Source organism: Drosophila grimshawi, unplaced genomic scaffold, assembly GCF_018153295.1.
Source record: "Drosophila grimshawi isolate 15287-2541.00 unplaced genomic scaffold, ASM1815329v1 contig_1377, whole genome shotgun sequence".
Taxonomy (NCBI): Eukaryota; Metazoa; Arthropoda; class Insecta; order Diptera; family Drosophilidae; genus Drosophila; species Drosophila grimshawi.
This window is the reverse complement of record NW_025062900.1, coordinates 19,739,542-19,759,263: the sequence shown is the minus strand read 5'-3', so window position 1 is coordinate 19,759,263 and position 19,722 is coordinate 19,739,542. Positions and strand designations below refer to the sequence as shown.

At 35.1% G+C, this 19,722-nt stretch overlaps 5 protein-coding genes across 6 annotated transcripts; 3 read left to right on the top strand and 2 right to left on the bottom strand.

Moving 5' to 3' along the window:
* Nucleotides 1–344: 344 nt before the first annotated feature.
* On the bottom strand, nt 345–1,231 carry LOC6567009. Its single transcript, XM_001992899.2, has 3 exons — nt 1,213–1,231; nt 651–1,046; nt 345–591 (listed from the first exon to the last, which is right to left on the bottom strand). Exons 2-3 carry the CDS (start codon nt 1,042–1,044, stop codon nt 428–430), a joined length of 558 nt encoding a protein of 185 aa, XP_001992935.1. The 5' UTR covers nt 1,045–1,046; nt 1,213–1,231; the 3' UTR covers nt 345–427.
* A 135-nt stretch (nt 1,232–1,366) lies between these two features.
* Nucleotides 1,367–3,375, top strand: LOC6567008 (protoheme IX farnesyltransferase, mitochondrial). The gene is made up of 4 exons (XM_001992898.2): nt 1,367–1,566; nt 1,644–1,836; nt 1,897–2,583; nt 2,989–3,375. Exons 1-4 carry the CDS (start codon nt 1,486–1,488, stop codon nt 3,228–3,230), a joined length of 1,203 nt encoding a protein of 400 aa, XP_001992934.2. The 5' UTR covers nt 1,367–1,485; the 3' UTR covers nt 3,231–3,375.
* A 541-nt stretch (nt 3,376–3,916) lies between these two features.
* Nucleotides 3,917–10,648, top strand: LOC6567007 (CAR1 transcription factor). 2 transcript variants are annotated; one of them, XM_032739123.1, is made up of 16 exons: nt 3,917–4,013; nt 5,773–5,953; nt 6,022–6,135; nt 6,637–6,786; nt 6,850–6,936; nt 6,996–7,214; nt 7,272–8,373; nt 8,450–8,611; nt 8,688–8,723; nt 8,786–8,992; nt 9,071–9,325; nt 9,395–9,456; nt 9,521–9,596; nt 9,661–10,089; nt 10,162–10,317; nt 10,379–10,648. In XM_032739123.1, exons 2-16 carry the CDS (start codon nt 5,846–5,848, stop codon nt 10,411–10,413), a joined length of 3,198 nt encoding a protein of 1,065 aa, XP_032595014.1. In that variant the 5' UTR covers nt 3,917–4,013; nt 5,773–5,845; the 3' UTR covers nt 10,414–10,648. The 2 variants fall into 2 exon arrangements, with proteins under 2 accessions (XP_032595014.1, XP_032595013.1); XM_032739122.2 differs by having other exon boundaries at nt 3,921–4,013; nt 10,404–10,648.
* Nucleotides 10,649–10,812: 164 nt separating this feature from the next.
* Nucleotides 10,813–13,417, bottom strand: LOC116805672 (forkhead box protein E1-like). Its single transcript, XM_032739124.2, has 8 exons — nt 13,374–13,417; nt 12,611–12,692; nt 12,053–12,131; nt 11,612–11,973; nt 11,473–11,548; nt 11,345–11,405; nt 11,165–11,224; nt 10,813–10,987 (listed from the first exon to the last, which is right to left on the bottom strand). Exons 2-8 carry the CDS (start codon nt 12,682–12,684, stop codon nt 10,899–10,901), a joined length of 801 nt encoding a protein of 266 aa, XP_032595015.1. The 5' UTR covers nt 12,685–12,692; nt 13,374–13,417; the 3' UTR covers nt 10,813–10,898.
* A 2,361-nt stretch (nt 13,418–15,778) lies between these two features.
* Nucleotides 15,779–19,172, top strand: LOC6567018 (ribonucleoside-diphosphate reductase large subunit). The gene is made up of 4 exons (XM_001992896.2): nt 15,779–15,922; nt 15,985–16,073; nt 16,658–16,835; nt 16,918–19,172. Exons 1-4 carry the CDS (start codon nt 15,871–15,873, stop codon nt 19,062–19,064), a joined length of 2,466 nt encoding a protein of 821 aa, XP_001992932.1. The 5' UTR covers nt 15,779–15,870; the 3' UTR covers nt 19,065–19,172.
* Nucleotides 19,173–19,722: the final 550 nt, after the last annotated feature.

Here is a 19,722-nt window from a genome sequence, read left to right as displayed (position 1 = left end):
TTGAACAAATTTTAAATATATGTGTATATATGTGTGTATATAATATCAAAAAATGTGTGGAATATGTTTTCAATCAATTTTCACAGCTATTTTTTAATCAACCGGGAATTGAAAACAGGTCAAATAATAAAATTCAGAACTTGAAACAAATTTTGACGTTCTCTGTCTAACCAAAATTCGATTGTTTCTTATTCCTCGGTGGCAAACTAAAAGGATAATGTTAGCTTTTGCCTTGATCCCTATTTATCCATAGTTTGTTTATAATTTAAATTGGCAATTTTGGTAATTCTATAGCTCAACTACATTTTGAATGTAGATTTACTGATTTAAGAATACATAAGCCGTAAGTTTTAACACTCGTACATAGTACATTTAATACAATTTAATATTTACACGCATTCTTATGATAGACATTAATGAGCATATGTTAGTTAGTCAGGTATTTAATGGTGTTATAATCACGCATTGATTGACACCTCTGTTCATAGTCCAAAAGCGATGATTCCAATTTAGTGAATTCAGCATTCAGCAATTTGTTATTCTGCATTAGTTGGGCTATAAACGTATCCACCGCTGACGTTGGCACTACGACTGCAATAAATAAATAAAGATTATGAGAAACATAGCGTAAACAAATTGTAAATATTTACTTTCTGGTTTGGGTTTGCTTTGTGCATTTGTTGTTGTTGTTATTGGCGATGCAGGCGATGAGGACAGGGGAACGCGTCGTATTTTATTGCCACTTTCAACGAATTGGGCGATAACACTGCGGAATTTCTCTGGTATTAGAAATAAACGATCGACATTGCCTTTCTTGTAGCAGAGATATGCCGATTTCATCTGAAACCATTTCCGACGAACTTGCGTTGGCGATTTGTTTGGGAAGCCATGTTTCTTCATTTTGCTAGCGATTGTGGTGAAAGTGTGATGCGTAGTTGTTGCATGTGCAGATCCTTGGGCCATTTTCACTTCCTTTATTAAGTTTAGCATACATTCTATTTCGGCAGTTAGCCAAAAATTTCTTTTCAATTTGGCTGACTTCATTTCTGTGTGGGGAAATTGTTTTATTTAATCAATTATAATCAAGTCATCGATATTTAAATTATAATATGAATTAAGAAGCGAATATCGATAACACAACCATCCTCTGAATTTTTAATTAAAATCATTGTCTTGAGTTATGCCATTATTAAATTAGTACTTAACGCTTACTTTTTAAAGCAAAGCCAGCAAAACAACATAAATTACATCGAATTTAATTTCTGGTAGTTTGTCGTGGAAGTGAACGCAAAAAACCACTATTCTCTTATCGATAACTTGACGAAAGGCTTGCCTGGGGTAAAACTTCTGATATATCGATATAGCTATCTATACACGTGATCTCACGCACATCTCTAACAGAACCTTAAAATAAAAATATTATATTCCCAAAATGTTATAAATATCCAAGAGGCTTTTAGTACAAATACAAATATAAATACAAATATGTTTCGCAATTTGCACAAAATATGTGCATGCGATTACATATCAGCCCAGATATTTCCCGGTCAAATCAATCCGATAAGGGTGAGACACCATAAAATGTTATGCAATCTAAATTTTAGTAAATTCAAATAGTAACAAATATATGTAATTATTATTAGCTTTCTGCTGCCGCCAGACCAACTGGGAATGCAACACAAAATGCGCCAGCAGCTGCTATGCTGCATATGCCACCCGATCTGCCTCGTAACCAAAAAGTGAGCGTTGAATATTTGCCATGGATACCGAGCCCCTATGCACATTTGGGCAAGAAATTCAATCAATACAAGAAACTATCAAAGTTTCGCCTCACATGTAAGCTAAAACACTAAAGAATTAAACTCGTTAATACATATTCTTTTTATTGCACTTTAGCATTAGTTGTTATTACAACAATGGGCGGATATGCAATGGCGCCGGCTGCCTTTGATTTGACCACATTCGTAATGTGCTCGGTGGGCACAGGATTGGTTTCCGCAGCGGCGAATTCCATTAACCAATATCACGAGGTTCCCTTTGATTCACAAATGTCGAGGACGAAGAATCGTGTCCTAGTCACGGGCCAAATGACGCCACTGCAAGCCGTGGGCTTCGCTGCTGTCTCAGCTACAACCGGATTATGCATGTTGTACTTTGGTGTCAATGGATTGACGGCGGCACTGGGTGCGGGCAATTTGTTCCTCTACACCAGCGTCTACACGCCGATGAAGCGGATGAGCATTGCCAACACTTGGGTGGGTTCAGTGGTGGGCGCCATTCCGCCACTGATGGGCTGGGCGGGCTGCGCCGGCTCTCTGGATGCGGGCGCAATGATTCTGGCTGGCGTTTTATACGCCTGGCAATTTCCTCACTTCAATGCGCTCTCGTGGAATCTGCGACCGGACTATTCGCGTGCCGGATATCGCATGATGGCTGTGACCAATCCGGACCTTTGCCGGCGAACTGCTTTGCGTTATGCGTTCGCCATTGGCGGACTCTCGATGATGGCGCCACTACTCGATGTGACCAACTATTGGTTTGTACTGGAAACGTTGCCCCTAAACGCCTACTTTTGCTATTTAGGTAAGTGTATTAATTAATATATATATTAACATTAAACGCATACTTTTGCTATTTTTGACGTTCATATTCTGCCTTTTTCATAATATTTTATTTTTTTAATTTAAATAAGTCGAAAACGCTTTTCCACTTTTGAAAATGTATTCATAAGTTTCTTAACTTGCAGATTTGTAAGATTGTAAAAATTTCTTGTGAGAAATATGTTATTATTTTTTCCGTTCATTTCCTTCCTTTTCTATAAAATTGTTAAAATATGTTGAAAACTAAAGAAGAATCTTCCTCCACTTCTAAAAACCTATTCATAAGTTAAACAAACTCATTTGAAACCCTTTCTTGAGAGAGTGATGCTATTAGATTTTTCCCCAATTATTAATATAATATTTGCTCTATTTTTATTTGCATTTACAGCATATAAATTTCATCACAAATCCGACAGTGGGAGCTCTCGTAAATTATTTCGATTTTCGCTGATACATCTGCCTGCGCTAATGTTGCTGTTTCTGGCCAATAAGAAGAAATGGTATTTCACCGAAAATGCGGACGAGAAAGTTACGAAAAGTGATAAGACATTTATGTCGCTGCTGCCTACCTCGCCACCAACTGGCCTCCAAAATGTATTACCAGTCGCAGTGACAGCTGCTTCAAGGTGATCGATCCTGGCTTAAACAGATTAATTGTTAAATAGCAATTTGTAATTTCAATGTCGTGTGTATAATATTATTATAACTTATAAGTGCAAGTAAAATAAGTAAAATATGTCTTTACGAACGAAATAAACCAATCTTTATTTAAATATTTGCATTACTGTTTTTAATGTTATTTGAAACTTGATTTCAATTGGGGATTTCTGTTTTATAAGCATTTATTTTCATTTAGCTTTTATCCCGCCAGGTCAAATTGTTACCACATTTAAAATGGCAGCACTTGTAAAGAAATGGGCAGCACTTGTGATAGCCAAATAAAAAATATATCGGTTTTTGGTAGTAAAGAGACGCATTTATTTAAAGAATATATTTAATTACTGTGTGTGAATGCGATATACGCATTTGTAAACATAACAAATTTATATGTCTACGTAAAATTGGATATGCACCTTGAGCACAACAAAATGCAATTCCCTCGCGGCATTACTCATTTTAATACAAAAATTGGTATTTTCAGCGTTTGTTATTAACATTTAATTGTATAAAACTTTCAACTCAATTAAAAATTATTAATAAAATAAGAAAATGGAATACCATAGTTATCAAAACAAAATTATTATGAGTCAAATTTGTATTTTTATCGATATATTTGCGATATTTTTCCACATATTTTCTCCGTTTCCTTTTCGCTCATTATCAGTCTGTCTGCTTCGTTCTTCGATTCGTTCGCAATAATTGTTGGTCGCAAAACTTGAAAATTGGACTATTTTCTAAAAAAGCCAAGTCGGTGTAAGATTTCGTCCCATAAGGAATTGGTTATTGAATATCTAATATATAATAATAAGTATACAAATTGATGCCTTGGCTAAAAATGCTCTGATTGCAACACACACACACGCACACACACACTAACACCAACATACGTGTACTAAATACTTTAATAATTATGTATGTACAAAACTAACTTCGTTTTCCTCATTTCTATTCACATTAAGACATCCATACATATGTAAACGTACATGTATTTACCATTTACCTATGTATATGTATGCGTATGTCATAAACAGCATATTGCCAATTTTATTTTTCATCGTGTCTTTTTTCGTGACAGTTTTTATTATATTTCTTTTTCGCGTTCTCAAAAGTAAATAGAAATTTGTGTGCATAAATAACGTGTTAAATATTCACATATGTATATTTATTTACATTAAAATACGTCAATTAATTTGTGTTTTTTGGGATTATTGGCAAGTGTTTATTTTTTCGATAATTGTTACACACACACAGACATACCATATGCGTGTGTGTTATTGTATGTGTGTGCGTGCGTGTGTGTAAATTTAAACGTTAATACATAACAACATATCCATTTTTATTTCATTATTATTACAAGCAAAACAATTTAAAATCATTTCGAGAACTTTATTTACACCAACAATATTAAATGTCATTTTATCTTGTAACAAAGGCGCACTGTTGTAATAATGTGATGCATATATATATATATATATATATATATATATATATATACACATACATATGTACAAATATCCAATTTCTCAATGTGTAAAAATGTTCATTTCTGTTTACATGCATTATATAGATAAATAATACACTGCTTTCTTGGGTAACTTTTCTCTTTGTTGTGATATTTTTAATGCATTGTTGATAATATTCTCGATAAACTCATAAAAATCAACGTCTCAATTTTGTTGAGCCTGTGCCTTGCTATCGATGCAGGTGTTGTCACCGAAGATCCTTAGCTGCACTTCCTTTATCGGTTGTGCACCTGTTCGATTTTCGATAATTCGATCGGATTTCTTTATGGGTTGGTTTACGCCAGCAAGAAGTTCTTCGTCTTGAAATTGATCTACGTCATTTTAAATAGATTTACAACACAACGTTACTTTAAACACAAATCGGAGTCTTTATTTTTCAAGTTAACAAACATACAGATGATTTGAGATTTAGAAATCCTAACAATTGGAAAAGCTTTACTGGCACATGTATTGCTCTGCTTTACACATTCGATTATTTTAGTGACAAATGTAAATAAAAATTTTCAAGGCTGAAATTCTTAGCCCATATTGGATAGGTAAGCAAGAAGAATGTTGATTAATATAATGTAATGGGTTAAAGTGAAGACTGGAGTTATGTGTGGACAAAAGAAAGCCTACCGAAACTATAAGTCGGTTGCAAATGGAGAAAATTGGCTAGAGATATTTAGGGGATCGAAGAGATTTTCAATATGCACTATTGGTTATTTTAACACGCTTTTAGCTGTACAATGAGGATAAAAAACGACCAGCTAAGTCGAACTAGTCTCCGTCTTCGTCTCCATTTGTAAATCACGTTGATAAGATAAGAAGTGCTTCAATTAAATTTGGCATGTTCGCATACATGTCACTCACATTGCAATCACAAAGTGTGCTTATTTTCGGAAAAATATATATTATTCTTCAGATAGATCAAGCCAAGCTAAGAACTCTTAACAATTTTCTTTTTCAAAAACTAAATTTTATAAAAATTGTTTTTCTTTTTTGTGCAGAGAGATAAATCACTATCCATCGTTAATCGTTAAAGATACCAAGTAAAAGTGAAGAATTATTTTGAATAAAATAATGAACGGTCTGGCTAACAGTAACGATGACTCTGTGGAGTGCCCATTGTGTATGGAGCCGCTTGAAGTGGATGATCTGACCTTTTTTCCATGCACTTGCGGATACCAAGTAAGTCTTTTACATAATTTTATGCACATATATAAATTAAATGTGTCGGGTTGGTTTTTGTTTTGCAGATTTGTAGATTCTGCTGGCACAGAATTCGTACAGACGAGAACAAACTGTGCCCAGCATGTCGAAAGGAATATCCGGAGAATCCAGCTGACTTCAAGCCTCTGACGCAGGAAGAAGTAAGTTTTGAAAAATACTCTCTTTGAATCTCGTTAATAGAGTATGTATTCTGACTTTCTCTGATCAAAGAGCTCTAGGTTTTAACCTAACCACCTATCTTGTATAGGAATGCAAGAAATGTTACTGTTTTGGAGGATTTTTGTCTCTTCAGAAAGCCTGTTATTATTCGAAGAGAGTTTTTGCTCATATTCAGAAAATTAAGCACCCAACAGATATTTGCCCTTTAATCTTTCTCATATTATTTTATTAAGTCATCTACCCTTTTTGTATACGCTACACCATTATAAAAGTTTTGAATTAAATTGTATAAATATAGAGTTCTGTCCCAAGTTTAGTGATAAATACTGAGAATCTTCTATTCGAGCACTGATTGTTCAGATTGAATATTAAAACGGTAGCTTAAATTATTTTAAAGTCATTGAAGTAGTGCAGTCAGTATTTAAGCTGTTCTTTCTCGACATATTTATGATTAATATGCATTTTATTTTATTTCATGTTAGATGATCGCTTTCAAGTCCCAGAAGCGGCAGAGAGACCAACAACGAAAGCAAAAAATAACTGAGAATCGGAAACATTTGGCGAATGTTCGTGTTGTGCAAAAGAATTTGGTGTTTGTTGTGGGGCTGCCGCCTCGACTGGCCGACGCAGATGTAAGTAGTAAAGGTATGCCACTGTAATTGGGACACTCTTAAGGGACACAATTTATGTTGCAGATACTCAAAAAGCACGAATACTTTGGCAAGTATGGAAAAATCCATAAGGTGGTCATCAATCCCAGTACAACTTACGCTGGCGTGCAGGTAAGTCAGACAGACATAAATAATAAACCATAAATAAATAAATAAATGCAATTAATTAGGGTCCCTCGGCGTCGGCATATGTCACCTATGTGCACAACACGGATGCACTGAGGGCTATACAGAGTGTGAACAATATCATGATTGATGGGCGGCTGATTAAGACCAGTCTCGGAACAACAAAGTACTGCAGCCATTTCATGAAGAATCAACAATGTCCCAAGGGCGACTGTATGTACTTGCATGAATTGGGCGATCCGGAAGCGAGCTTTACCAAGGAGGTATTAATACAGTAATTATCTTAAATTTAAACTCTTAAACTCTTTATCGATCTGTAGGAAATGCATCAAGGAAAACATCAGGAGTATGAGAAACGATTACATGATGTTCTGATTGCAACTTCTGGGGCGAATAATGTGACTGGAATCGGTGTATCTACAAATGCTACAACTGTTGCTCCTGCTGCTGCTAGTAGCGGCAGCGGATCAGCAAAAGCAGCTGCGGTTGCTATGTCATCATCGTCGTCATCGTCAGCATCATCGTCCGTATCAATTGCAAATGCAGCGAGTTCGGCAAATGCGCAGCAAAAAGAGGCGTGGCCCAGTTTATCAGTATCCCCGGTTAATAGCAAGGAAACTATTGGAAATGGTGGCGCCGCCAATGGGAATGGGAAAAGCAGAAAGGAGAAGTCACGAAACGAAAAAGGCCGCAACGAGAAAAACAAATCTAAAAGCAAAAACAATATATTCCCAGGCAATGCAAATACATCAAACAAGGAGAATTTTATTCCAGAATCGAGGACAGTAACCATAACACCGGTTTCAACAGAAGACACAATTGTTGCTGCTGCTGCTGCAACGAAAACCGAATCGAGTGTTGCCAGCAGCAATCGATCAAAAACGGAACGGAATAACAAGGAGAAGGCCTCGTCCGGTCGTGCGGCACTTGCAAAAGAGCAAAAGGAAAGCAATGATGCAACTCATGGCGCACCAACGGAAACACAACCGGAAGATGGTGCAAATCCAAGCACTGACTTGGCCAGTGAAAGTACAAACATGTTTTCATTACCAAAACGATCGGCAGCATCCAATAATGTGCAACGATCACTCAGTTCAAGCAGCGAGAACAGCGATGATCACGTATCCGAGAGCAGTGCCAGCGAGGAGAGCTCACCGGGTAATTTAACAAAGACGCGTTGTGATAGTCCCAGCGACGGCGACGGCGACGGCGAAGGTCATAAGGATATTGTCCTCAATAATAATAATAATAATAAAAACGCAGTAGAAAACGGTCCATTTGTTGTAAACACAATGGATGATGTTAGCATTCACAAAGTTACCGATCCCATTATTAAAACAAAGGATGATGCAATTCAAACGACCCAAGATAAAGTTGAAATCCAAAATACTGGTGATATTGACTGCACAAAGGAAGTATCGGGTATGTTGTGAGAGATTAATTAATTAAAGAGATTCCTTATTGCAAATATTATTTTATATGTTAATATTTGTTTCAGATGCTCTCTTCAAGATGAATATATTCGATGACAGCAATAGCTTCTTCTCATCGTCACCCGCATTCCAGCAATCACTGCTGCTGAGGAACAAAACTGATGGCGATATGCGACAGTCTCAAATAAATAGCGTAACAAATTCGCATTTGCCGGACTTGCTTAATGGTAAATTTCTTTCAGCTCTCTCTCTCTCTTATTTGTATTGCATTGATTTAAATACTATTTCTTTGTTGTACGACAGGCATTGATGGATACCAGCATCCGGCGAATACAAATGGTATATATAGATTCTATATAATTGAAATTCGTAACTCACTTTAAAATATATCCCCTTTGCAGAGTGGGAGGAAGCCTTTCAGAATGTAATGCTACGCAACAATCGGCACGTGGAGGAGCAAGTGCTGCATCAGCAGCACCTGCAACTGCAACAGCAACATCACCATCAACAAGTACTGAAGCAGCAGGAAGAGTTTCTGCGGATTCACGAATTACAAAAACGGAACAATCTAGTTAACAATATTGGAATCCCTCAAAACACACACCCTGGTAAGTTTTTAATTGATTCGTTAATATGGAATTGGCACTCACTTGTATATATATATATATATATTTTTTTTTTTTAAGAATTTCCTAACCATTATCATGGCAATGCAGTTGACGCGAATAGGAGTCAACCACATCCACCAGCAGTGCATCCACCGCATCTCGCACCGCAACCTGATGAAAACCCACTTAATAACATATTTGGCAACATGTCAAAGTTCTTTGACTTTCATAAAAGCCAGCAGCAGATACACCAACAGTACATGAATGGACATCAGCTTAGTGATTCTCATCGTTTGGCCCTATTTCTCGAGAATGGCCGTGCTTTTGATAATGGTAAAGTGGTTTTGAACATTATTTTCATTCATTTTCAATACAATATGATTTTGTTTTGGCTATTTGCAGGCATTTTATCGCAACAGTCGCAATTGCAGAAACAGAGGTTAATGGGAGCCTTTGATAAAACAGTAAGTTTGCTATAAATATATATAATTAAAATATAATTATATATAACATTATTTCTATTTGTAGTCTTCTAACCAACCACAAAATTCGCATTCACCACAAAATCGATTTACACAAAGCTCGTTAGCAGATGATGACCTAGGTAATGTATTAAATTACTTTTATCTTATGAATATTATGTTTAATTGAATATTTGTATGTTTTAGGTTTTGATCCGTTTATTGAAACTCAAAAGGGTCTGGCCGAACTTATGGAAAATGAGGTAGTACAACAGAATGTAAATATTGGAAATGCTGGAGCTAAATTGCAGCAGCCAACACCAGCTACTCATCAGCAACTACTTGATAATATGCAGCGTGCCCGTATGCCTCCTCCCGGATTCAATCATATGAATACCCTAGGATTTGACGGTGCAGCTCGGGTACACTCGAGCAAGATTCTACCATTTATCAATATGCCAGGCGGCGGCAATCCAGGAGTTGGCAACAATAGTGCGCAACTGGAACAGCAGCATCAACTCCAACTGGCAGCCAACTGGAATCCCCACTTGGCCACATTGCACCAACATCCTGGACAGCCGTTAAATGACACTCACTTGCAACAAATGGCTCAAGCTGCTGGCGCCCACAATAAAGGTGTGCAGAAGCAACACACACACATATTTAAAATGTTGCCAAAGTTTATATATTTATATATTTTACAAATAGGATATAGTAACAGTGATTGGACATCTATGGATCCAGCTATTCTGTCTTATCGGCAATATTCATCCTTCCCACATCAAGGTCAAATGCCACTTCATCAACAACAACAAGATCTATTTCTGCAACACTTGGCTCAAAATCAACAACAAAACGGACAAGGTACGATTTTCGATTAGATGTGTGAACTACTATCTATATATTTTGATTAAATTAATTATAGTATTTGATGTTTTGTCAACAAATAGGGTTCAGTAATCAATCCCAACAAGTGCTTCCTGGTATGAATATGCCTAACAATTTGATGAATGGACAGTCGTCATCTCAGACACAGGTCAACGCCAATGTTCAGGGTATGCTGGAGTTCTTGAAAAACCGTCAATTTGTTTAAATAATGTCTGAATATAATAGATTTGTTTACCTGTACTACTTATTAAATACTTATTACAATACATGCATATAGAAAAAATCGAATATAACAAATCGAAAATCATTTAGTGTTTTTAATCTATAACACCTTCTATTGAACAAAGTTCCCACTTTTAATGACAACAATAAAATATTTTCTATCAAGAGAATCGAAATTTGCTTTAAAAAATTTCGGTTGCACCTCCTCGAATGACACACGAACTTCAATAATATGATTTATTTTATTTACGTATATATATTTATATATGTATGATGTATATAAAAACTTTAAAGATATCTCTTAAGGTAGGTGATGACACAGAATATAGTATGCATTATTGTTGTGATAAATAGGAGTTATGATAATTGGTTAAATTTGATGACAGCTCGAGAGGACCCTCTTTTTTAACTGATCGACAGAATGCTGAAAAACCATAAAAATAATCGTATTTTTTAATTAAATATATATTTGTATTGAACATAACTATTGTGGTTTTATTTATTTGACATGGTTTTCTCGATTCAGTGCGACGATTATAGTTATATTTTAAAGCCAGCATGTTCAACACTAAATTGTATTTTGGATAATTATTTAACTTACTTTCAGTTTCCCAACCAGCCACAGGATTAGCTTCAAATAGTTTATGCTCAGGTACAGGATCTGAAAAATACAAATGGGCAAAAAGTATAATACGATATAACCAAACGTAAGTTCAAACTGTCTGTTATTATTACAAACAATAACTAGATATAATAATAATAAAGAAATAATCTTAGTAACCTTTTTTAAGTTTATTGTCATAATTATTTCCAACAACTAAGTTTGCTTGTGGTGAATACATCTGAAAAAGATTGCAAGATTACAACTTATAAGAATAGAGCATTTTCCTAGTTTAAATTTTATTTTACCATGCAATTTTTTGTGTAATTCATTCTTGTCGTGCACGTCCCAGTATAAGATGGTTGTATTGCCATCCATTGAGAGCTATAGTGGAATAATAAAAAAAACGATATAATCCATATAATCATGAGATATATTTATATTCACTTGTAACTATATTGGTAGTAAGATTGTTCCGGTACTTGAGGAACCATCGTTTTCGAATTAAATGTGTCACTCAATGCGTGCAGCCCCGAAAACTTGCTAATATTTCGATACGGTCGTTTCATTCGACGTCTCCTTCGATAATTTCCGTTCTCAAACATATCCTCGTAGTGCGCATCCAATGTCCAAAAATTTCCCTTTCTTTCCCCAGCCCCTTCTCTGGGCACTTTAATGAAACATTCGTTTAAGCTCAAATTATGACGAATCGAATTTTGCCATCCCTTCTTGTTTTGTTCGAAATACGGAAATTTAAATGTTATAAAATTATAAATTTCATTTAACGTTGCTCTTTTCAATGTTGAATTCTAAAATGATAATAAATAAAATATATTATATATATTATTTTAATTTATGTTAAGAAGTGTGTATGTGTGTATTACTTACTTGTATAGCCATTGCTATTAGAGCCACATAGCTATAAGGTGGCTTAACCGAGGATGTGTTTGAAGCATCTTCCGCAAATCTGTAAATCAATCCACTGTTCAGTAAGAAAACAAGTAGCAATACTCTAGACGAGAGATCTCCACTAGGACAGATATTTAAAACACACTCAAAAATGCGAGAACTCCTATAGCATTTTTGTGCGTATTTATGTGTGTGTAGTTGTATACAGAACAAAAATATAATCGGTAAATATATTTAGATACGATTTGAAATTTATACATATGCTAAATAATACGTTAGGCTATATATAATCGATTATAAAGATATAACATTAATATTGTGCTTTGTATTGCTATCGAATATCGATTTGTATCGATATTCGCATAATGATGATAGTTATCAATAACAAACGAAATTTAGCTCTATGTCCCTCTGATTGAAAGTTCGTACATATAGATGAACATGTCGAAAGATAAGTCCTTCTGCTATTTTGCTCCAGTTTATAATTCACTTTTCGCATTTTCAATGGTTTCAGTGTATTATTAAATATATATTTACTTTTCCTTCTCCATATATGATTTTTCATCAATACAAATCTCATTGGATGCGTTTGTTAAAATAGAAGTGTGCATATTTTGGCCTGTAAATATAAATGGAATAAATGTATTTAGATTTACCAAATAGTTTTTTCTGCTTTTTGTTAAATAAACATTTTTAAAGTTCGTCTTTCTATTTTGTATTCCCAAAAATGCCAATTATGTTAAGATTGTATTCGAAATGTTAAATAATTTATCTGTGTATGAATTAAGCTAGCATTCGAGTTATTTGTCTAAATAATCCGAAGAGTTACAAATGTCAATATTATAGTGACAAAAATATTTGACTTTAAAATTTATTTCGTGCTTTAATTTTACGGGGAAAACGGTTGATTTTTTTTTAAAGCTAGGAAACCACATTTTTTAAACTTTTATTGTCAGTAAAATTAAACTGATTCTTGTTGGTAATTTCTTCAGTCTGGCTACGCACATTTTATTTATAGTCATTTAAATTATTACCGCCGCTTAGAAATTTTCCCACCTTGTGTCAAATTTAAGTTAAAATATACTTGGGGAATTTTAAAATACATAAAGAATTTAATGAAAAGCGACGTAGCTAAATAGAAATCCTTTGCATTAACAATATTTATATAATGTAGACAAAAAGAGCACATACATATATATAAATATACATATATATATATATACACATATATATATATATATATATATATATATATATATATATATATATATATATATATATATATATAGGCAATACTTACTAGATCAAAACACACAAGTCACTTTTAGTGTAACTGTAATTAAACTAGATCAAAATATATGGTTCATATATGTGTGTGTGTGTTTGAAGTTTTCCCTAGTTAATACATATTCATACGTACATATGTATGTATGCGATAATCATACATTCAGAAAGAGTCGCTTCAAATTGTTACAGCAACAACAACAAAAAAAAAAGTAATAGTCTTGAATAACCGACGGAACGCCCTGAAATGCTAATCGCAAATGAAATGTGCAATCGCAATCGCATTAATAAGCTTCTGGTACGAAATACATACATACAAATTATAACACACACATACATAATTATGTACTTGCTTACTTATGTATGTAAATCATTACCTTATTGGTCTCAAAATGCACATTAAAGTATTTGTGCATTTATATATGAAATTTTCCAATACAAATACACTTGATTGAAGCTGTATTTGAATGCATTTAATACAAACATACATCGATTTAAATATATATGTATGTATATATACCTAGACGATGTTACACATACATACATATATGAACACATATACCACAAGCTACATACATACAGTCAAACTTTCTTAACGTAACTTTAAGTAAGGGTAAGCATAGTGTCTTCTTGATCAGTTTTAAGGCTTTATAAACCTAGGAACTATCTTTGGAAATGTGCTAAAACTATGTAATTTAAAATTTTAACTTTAAAAATTCAATTCACGAAATAAGCAATTTTTTTCGAATTAGCGAAGTTCTACTGTAAATATGATCATACAAATATACTTACGGTAAATGCAGTGGTAGACTTGAGAGACTATAGCAAATAAAGAGTCAGCACTTTTGCAAGTATTTTACTCCATATACATATACATTTGCATGTATGTATGTATGTAGGTGGTATATGCGTATGTATGTTAGTAAAATTTCACACATAAATATACATATATGTACGTATGTATGTATATACCACGTAAAGTTTACCAAAATGCAAAGATGAAGCACAATAAGAAACTATCTGCAAAGCGTCGAAAATTGCATACACTTGATAGCTATTACGTTTTTCAAATAAGAACTTAAATTTCGAAATTATTCCAATTGGAATTCAACAGCTGAGTAGCTAATATAAGAAATTTTTCTCTTTTAACTGGTGCCATTATAGCAACTTAATATTTGAGATTTAAAAGAGAAAGATTACGTTGCATATAAGCAAAATACACCATAACCTTTGTAAGGGTATCAAAATGGGAAATTAGACTACTTTCAAGTTTTTGAAAATGTGTGTATGTAACAGGCAGAAATAGGCATCCCCGTTCCTAGTAAGTTGAGTACTGTACATATGTATTTATTTAGGAGTACATACATGTCTATGTACACAAGTATAATCTGGATCAGCATCAACTACGGGTCGATCATCATGTCCGACTTTGTGTATGTAAAGAGAGAGAAAGAAAGAATACCCAACTAGAAGATACCCTATACATGTATAGACTATACTTATACTTGATATATTTTTTTTACCTAGACTACACGCAACAGACTATATTTATCTTAAAACTTCTTTAATTATACACTTTTTGTTTTTTTTTTCATTATCTCAGCTTATTGTAACCTTCACAAACATTTTTAATAATTACAGGGAATACAAATACAGATCTTATATTCAATATAAATGTGTAAATACAATACGTGACTTTTTTGCTATTACTTTTTCATGAGCATACATAAAATATGGTATTACAGTGAGCGCTCGATATAAATTTTCAATAGAATGTTCGAGGTTTGAAAAACATATTTATTTTATTGTGAACGGATCATATTTTCAATGTACATATGGCATTTTTTAAAACTGTCTAACATAGTTTAATTTAGGTAGAATATAAAGAAAAATATTTGGCCCGGTACTTTTTCGTTCATCATATTCACATTAAAATAATTTTATTTATAAAAGCAAATTACAAAGTACTCACATATATATTATACAGCCTATAGACAAATTTGCACTGGACTTTCCATCCTCAAAAAATCCCAGTTGTTCCCCCGAAAGTGTATCTAATCTAAAATCTAGATGGAGTCTATTATTGGATCATATCCATCCAATACCCGAATGAAAACGGGATTCCCGATCCTCCTCGACATTATTCTACATATATATTCTTTTAGAAAAGCTCAATAAATTTCAGAACACTCGTTATTTGTTTGTGGTTTATTAAAAGTGTTTTTGTATTTAGATTTTCGTTTTGCACATATAAATCAAATATAAATGAAATTCGTTTTACTGTAATGTATAACCCAAATTGAAATGGAATTCATTCTAATGTACGTGCGACGCCGCTATGTTGACTATCGCAATTGTTATCGCCGCATATAATACAAGCATGTATTTTCGCGCTTATCGGGTCGGTATGTGACAAGTTGCAAAGCATTTTGGCGCCATTTCTTGTCTAATTGGCAAACCGATCGCAATTGTTAATTGTTAATAGAGTCCCGTCGATTGTGTCTAAAATTATAATGAATAAGTCCAAATCCCTTAAGCCATCCAAGCTCTATGTTATCAAAAGAGGTAAATAATAGAGAAATTAGCATATGCTTTGTAGCTACAAATATATTAATTCCAACTTGCAGATGGAAGGCAGGAGGAAATACATTTTGATAAAATTACATCCAGAATACAGAAACTATGCTATAATTTAAACATGGACTTTGTTGATCCTGTAAGTATTCCTATATTCATATTACTACACCTTAAAATATATCTAGTTCAATAACCTTGTCATTTCACCACAAAATGGGCAACATTTGACATGTGTGTGTGTGGATTTGTACAAATATTCTTGATCAGTATTAGTTTTACAATTGCGTATCTTGAATAAACTATACAGATGTGTACATATACATACGGGTATGTGTGTACGTGGATTCCTGCGTATTAAGATGAAAGATCAATAATCACTTGAACTCTAAAATGTTGACAACGCGTACATTCATACATTTTTTTAAAAGTAAATCGATAAACTTTTGGCAATATTATTCGGAAAGTATATTTCTAGAATTTATGGTTGTCTTCCTAAAAATAAGGTGAATTTCTAAAATCAGGTTGAATTTTTCCAAAATTTAGAAAAATTGCGAAATTTCAGGGTGAGGTTTTCTGTGTGTGTGCATTGATATATTCGCTTGTTTTTTTTTTTTTTATTTTTACTTATTTTATAAAGAACTTGTATTTTTAGACTCTAAAATGTTGGCAATATTTTGCACTTATGCTAAGGCTATTTTCGTTTATTTATTTAATCTTTGTTAGGTTTCGATCACCCTGAAAGTGATCAACGGATTGTATTGTGGCGTCACAACACAGGAGTTGGATAATCTGGCTGCGGAAATCGCAGCCAGCTTAACGACCCAACATGCCGACTATGCGCTTCTGGCCGCTCGAATTGCTGTCTCCAATCTTCACAAGGAGACAAGAAAAGTGTTTTCAGGTAAGTGTTAAGGTTAAGGTTAAGGTTTTCCTCTGTAAAATTTCATAGTTGACTTAATTCTCAATTGTAACAATTCTTGCAGATGTCTTTGAGGATCTTTATAAGCATATCAACAAGGAGACAAACGAACCCTCCCCAATGGTGTCTGAATTTCATTACAATATTGTTAAGAAACATGCCGATCGCTTAAATTCTGCGATCATCTACGATCGTGACTTTGGCTATAATTATTTTGGATTTAAGACGCTCGAGCGATCGTATTTGCTGAAGATAAATCACAAAATAGCAGAGCGTCCACAGCACATGCTGATGCGCGTCTCGATTGGGATACATGGCGATGATATTGATGCTGCTGTGGAGACCTATAATCTGCTGTCTGAAAGGTACTTCACGCATGCATCGCCAACACTTTTTGCCGCTGCCACAAATCGTCCGCAAATGTCGTCGTGTTTCCTTTTAACCATGGTCTCCGATTCGATTGAGGGCATTTTCAAATCCGTCGAACAATGCGCCATGATCTCCAAAGCCGCTGGTGGCATCGGGCTGAACGTTCATTGTATTCGTGCCAAAGGCACCTCGATTTGTGGCACGAATGGCACTTCGAATGGGCTGGTGCCAATGCTGCGTGTATTCAATAATGTGGCACGCTATGTGGATCAGGGTGGCGGTAAGCGACCGGGTGCATTTGCCATCTATTTGGAGCCGTGGCATTCGGATATATTAGAATTTATGGATTTGAAGAAAAACACGGGCAAAGAGGAGCATCGGGCACGTGAGCTGTTTTATGCCTTATGGATACCTGATCTGTTTATGAAACGCGTCGAAGCCAATGAGGATTGGTCCCTGATGTGCCCACATAAGTGTCCCGGCCTCCAAGATGTTTGGGGCGACGATTTTGAGAAACTGTACGTTCAATACGAGAAAGAGGGCAAAGCGAATCGAGTAATTAAAGCTCAAACACTTTGGTTTGCCATCATTGAAGCACAGGTGGAGACTGGCACACCTTACATGCTGTTCAAGGACTCATGCAACCGCAAGAGCAATCAGCAAAATGTGGGCACCATCAAATGCAGTAATCTATGCACTGAAATTGTCGAGTATTCGGCACCCGATGAAATTGCCGTGTGCAATTTAGCATCGATTGCATTGAACATGTTTGTGACGTCCGACAAAACGTACGACTTCAAGAAACTGAAAGAAGTCACCAAAACAGTAACCAAGAATTTGAATAAAATAATTGACATCAACTACTATCCGCTTCCGGAGGCAAAGAAATCCAATTTTCGCCATCGACCCATTGGTATTGGTGTGCAAGGATTCGCGGATGCATTGATTCTAATGCGTCATCCTTATGAGAGCGAAGAGGCCGCACTTTTAAATCAACAAATCTTTGAAACCATCTATTTTGGCGCACTGGAAGCCAGCTGCGAATTGGCCCAAAAGGAAGGACCCTATGAAACCTATCCAGGAAGTCCAGTTAGCAAGGGTATCTTACAGTACGATATGTGGGGCAAGACACCAACCGATCTCTGGGACTGGAACTCGCTTAAGCTGTCGATCAAGGAGCATGGTGTGCGCAATTCTCTGCTTGTTGCGCCCATGCCAACCGCATCTACGGCTCAAATAATGGGCAATAATGAATCGTTTGAGCCGTATACCTCAAACATCTACACCCGACGCGTGCTGTCCGGTGAGTTCCAGGTGGTGAATCATCATTTGTTGCGTGATTTAACGGAGCTGGACTTGTGGGATGATGATATGAAGAATCAAATAATCGCCAGTCGAGGATCAATACAAAACATCGAATCCATACCAAAAAATGTGAGGGATCTGTATAAGACCGTGTGGGAAATATCCGTGAAAACAACGATCAAAATGGCAGCCGATCGCGGGGCATTCATTGATCAAAGTCAGTCGTTCAACATACATGTGGCTGAGCCCAACTATGGCAAACTGACATCGATCCATTTTTACTCGTGGAAAGCCGGTCTTAAGACGGGAATGTATTATCTTCGCACGAAGCCGGCTGCAAATGCCATACAGTTCACCGTCGCCAAAGGTTCGCCCGTAAAGCAAACGAACGGACTTCATAATACCTCATTTGTCGAACATAATGATTCGATGGAAAACGGCAACGTCAGCGAATCGGATTTGGAAAGGGAGCGCAAAATGGCCGATGTGGTTTGTTCCCTCGAAAATAAGGATGCATGCTTGTCATGCGGATCTTAAGCTGCATTTACCAGATGCCTATTTATATACAACCTATATCCATAAGTGAAAAATTTTTCTTATACATAAATAAAACAATACCATATTTAATTATCAAAAATGTACGCAGAAGCTATCGTAAAAATTGGAACTGATCTTCAGGCAGCGGGTGGTACCTAGTCAGCCGGATCTGATCACTATATAACACATATAACTGTCGTTGAAACTTTCAGTGAAAAGATGAATTTTTGTCGGAACTTTTCATAGTAAAATGTGAAGACTACGAATTTGGCTACCACTTCAGCTTGTAGATTTACCGCTCAAAAACCCGATTAGGTTAATTCGATAACTATTATTGTGCAGCCCTAGTTCTTGCTACCTGCACACAAAATATTATAACAGATCTATTGATTTTCAACTATTGATCTCCTACCACCGAAATGAACCAAGTTTTGGAAAGATGTACAATTAAATTATCTCCTTTTTTTAAGCAATAGACGCTTATCTATCATATTTTTGGCTACTTTCTGATTTTTTGGGCAGTCACCCAAATGCCGCTGTGTTTGGCAAATTGAACGAAAAGTAGTTCATAATGCAAAAGCTAAGTACAGAAAATCAACCACCTTGGCGATTGTAATCGAACTATTTTCACGGAATACCATCTGAAATACATTGTTAA

What these genes read in the sequence shown, in the direction of transcription:
- LOC6567007 (XM_032739122.2), top strand. Translation starts at nt 5,846, where the DNA reads ATGAACGGTCTGGCTAACAGTAACGATGACTCTGTGGAGTGCCCATTG. An exon ending in CAACTTACGCTGGCGTGCAG is followed by an intron (nt 6,937 to 6,995) that starts GTAAGTCAGACA and finishes GCAATTAATTAG; the next exon opens with GGTCCCTCGGCGTCGGCATA. An exon ending in CTGCACAAAGGAAGTATCGG is followed by an intron (nt 8,374 to 8,449) that starts GTATGTTGTGAG and finishes TATTTGTTTCAG; the next exon opens with ATGCTCTCTTCAAGATGAAT.
- LOC6567008 (XM_001992898.2), top strand. Translation starts at nt 1,486, where the DNA reads ATGTTTCGCAATTTGCACAAAATATGTGCATGCGATTACATATCAGCC. An exon ending in GTCAAATCAATCCGATAAGG is followed by an intron (nt 1,567 to 1,643) that starts GTGAGACACCAT and finishes AATTATTATTAG; the next exon opens with CTTTCTGCTGCCGCCAGACC. An exon ending in CGCCTACTTTTGCTATTTAG is followed by an intron (nt 2,584 to 2,988) that starts GTAAGTGTATTA and finishes TTGCATTTACAG; the next exon opens with CATATAAATTTCATCACAAA.
- LOC116805672 (XM_032739124.2), bottom strand. Translation starts at nt 12,684, where the DNA reads ATGCACACTTCTATTTTAACAAACGCATCCAATGAGATTTGTATTGAT. An exon ending in TAATAGCAATGGCTATACAA is followed by an intron (nt 11,974 to 12,052) that starts GTAAGTAATACA and finishes TTATCATTTTAG; the next exon opens with AATTCAACATTGAAAAGAGC. An exon ending in TGACAATAAACTTAAAAAAG is followed by an intron (nt 11,225 to 11,344) that starts GTTACTAAGATT and finishes TGTATTTTTCAG; the next exon opens with ATCCTGTACCTGAGCATAAA.
- LOC6567018 (XM_001992896.2), top strand. Translation starts at nt 15,871, where the DNA reads ATGAATAAGTCCAAATCCCTTAAGCCATCCAAGCTCTATGTTATCAAA. An exon ending in GCTCTATGTTATCAAAAGAG is followed by an intron (nt 15,923 to 15,984) that starts GTAAATAATAGA and finishes TCCAACTTGCAG; the next exon opens with ATGGAAGGCAGGAGGAAATA. An exon ending in ACATGGACTTTGTTGATCCT is followed by an intron (nt 16,074 to 16,657) that starts GTAAGTATTCCT and finishes AATCTTTGTTAG; the next exon opens with GTTTCGATCACCCTGAAAGT.
- LOC6567009 (XM_001992899.2), bottom strand. Translation starts at nt 1,044, where the DNA reads ATGAAGTCAGCCAAATTGAAAAGAAATTTTTGGCTAACTGCCGAAATA. An exon ending in AAGCAAACCCAAACCAGAAA is followed by an intron (nt 592 to 650) that starts GTAAATATTTAC and finishes TATTTATTGCAG; the next exon opens with TCGTAGTGCCAACGTCAGCG.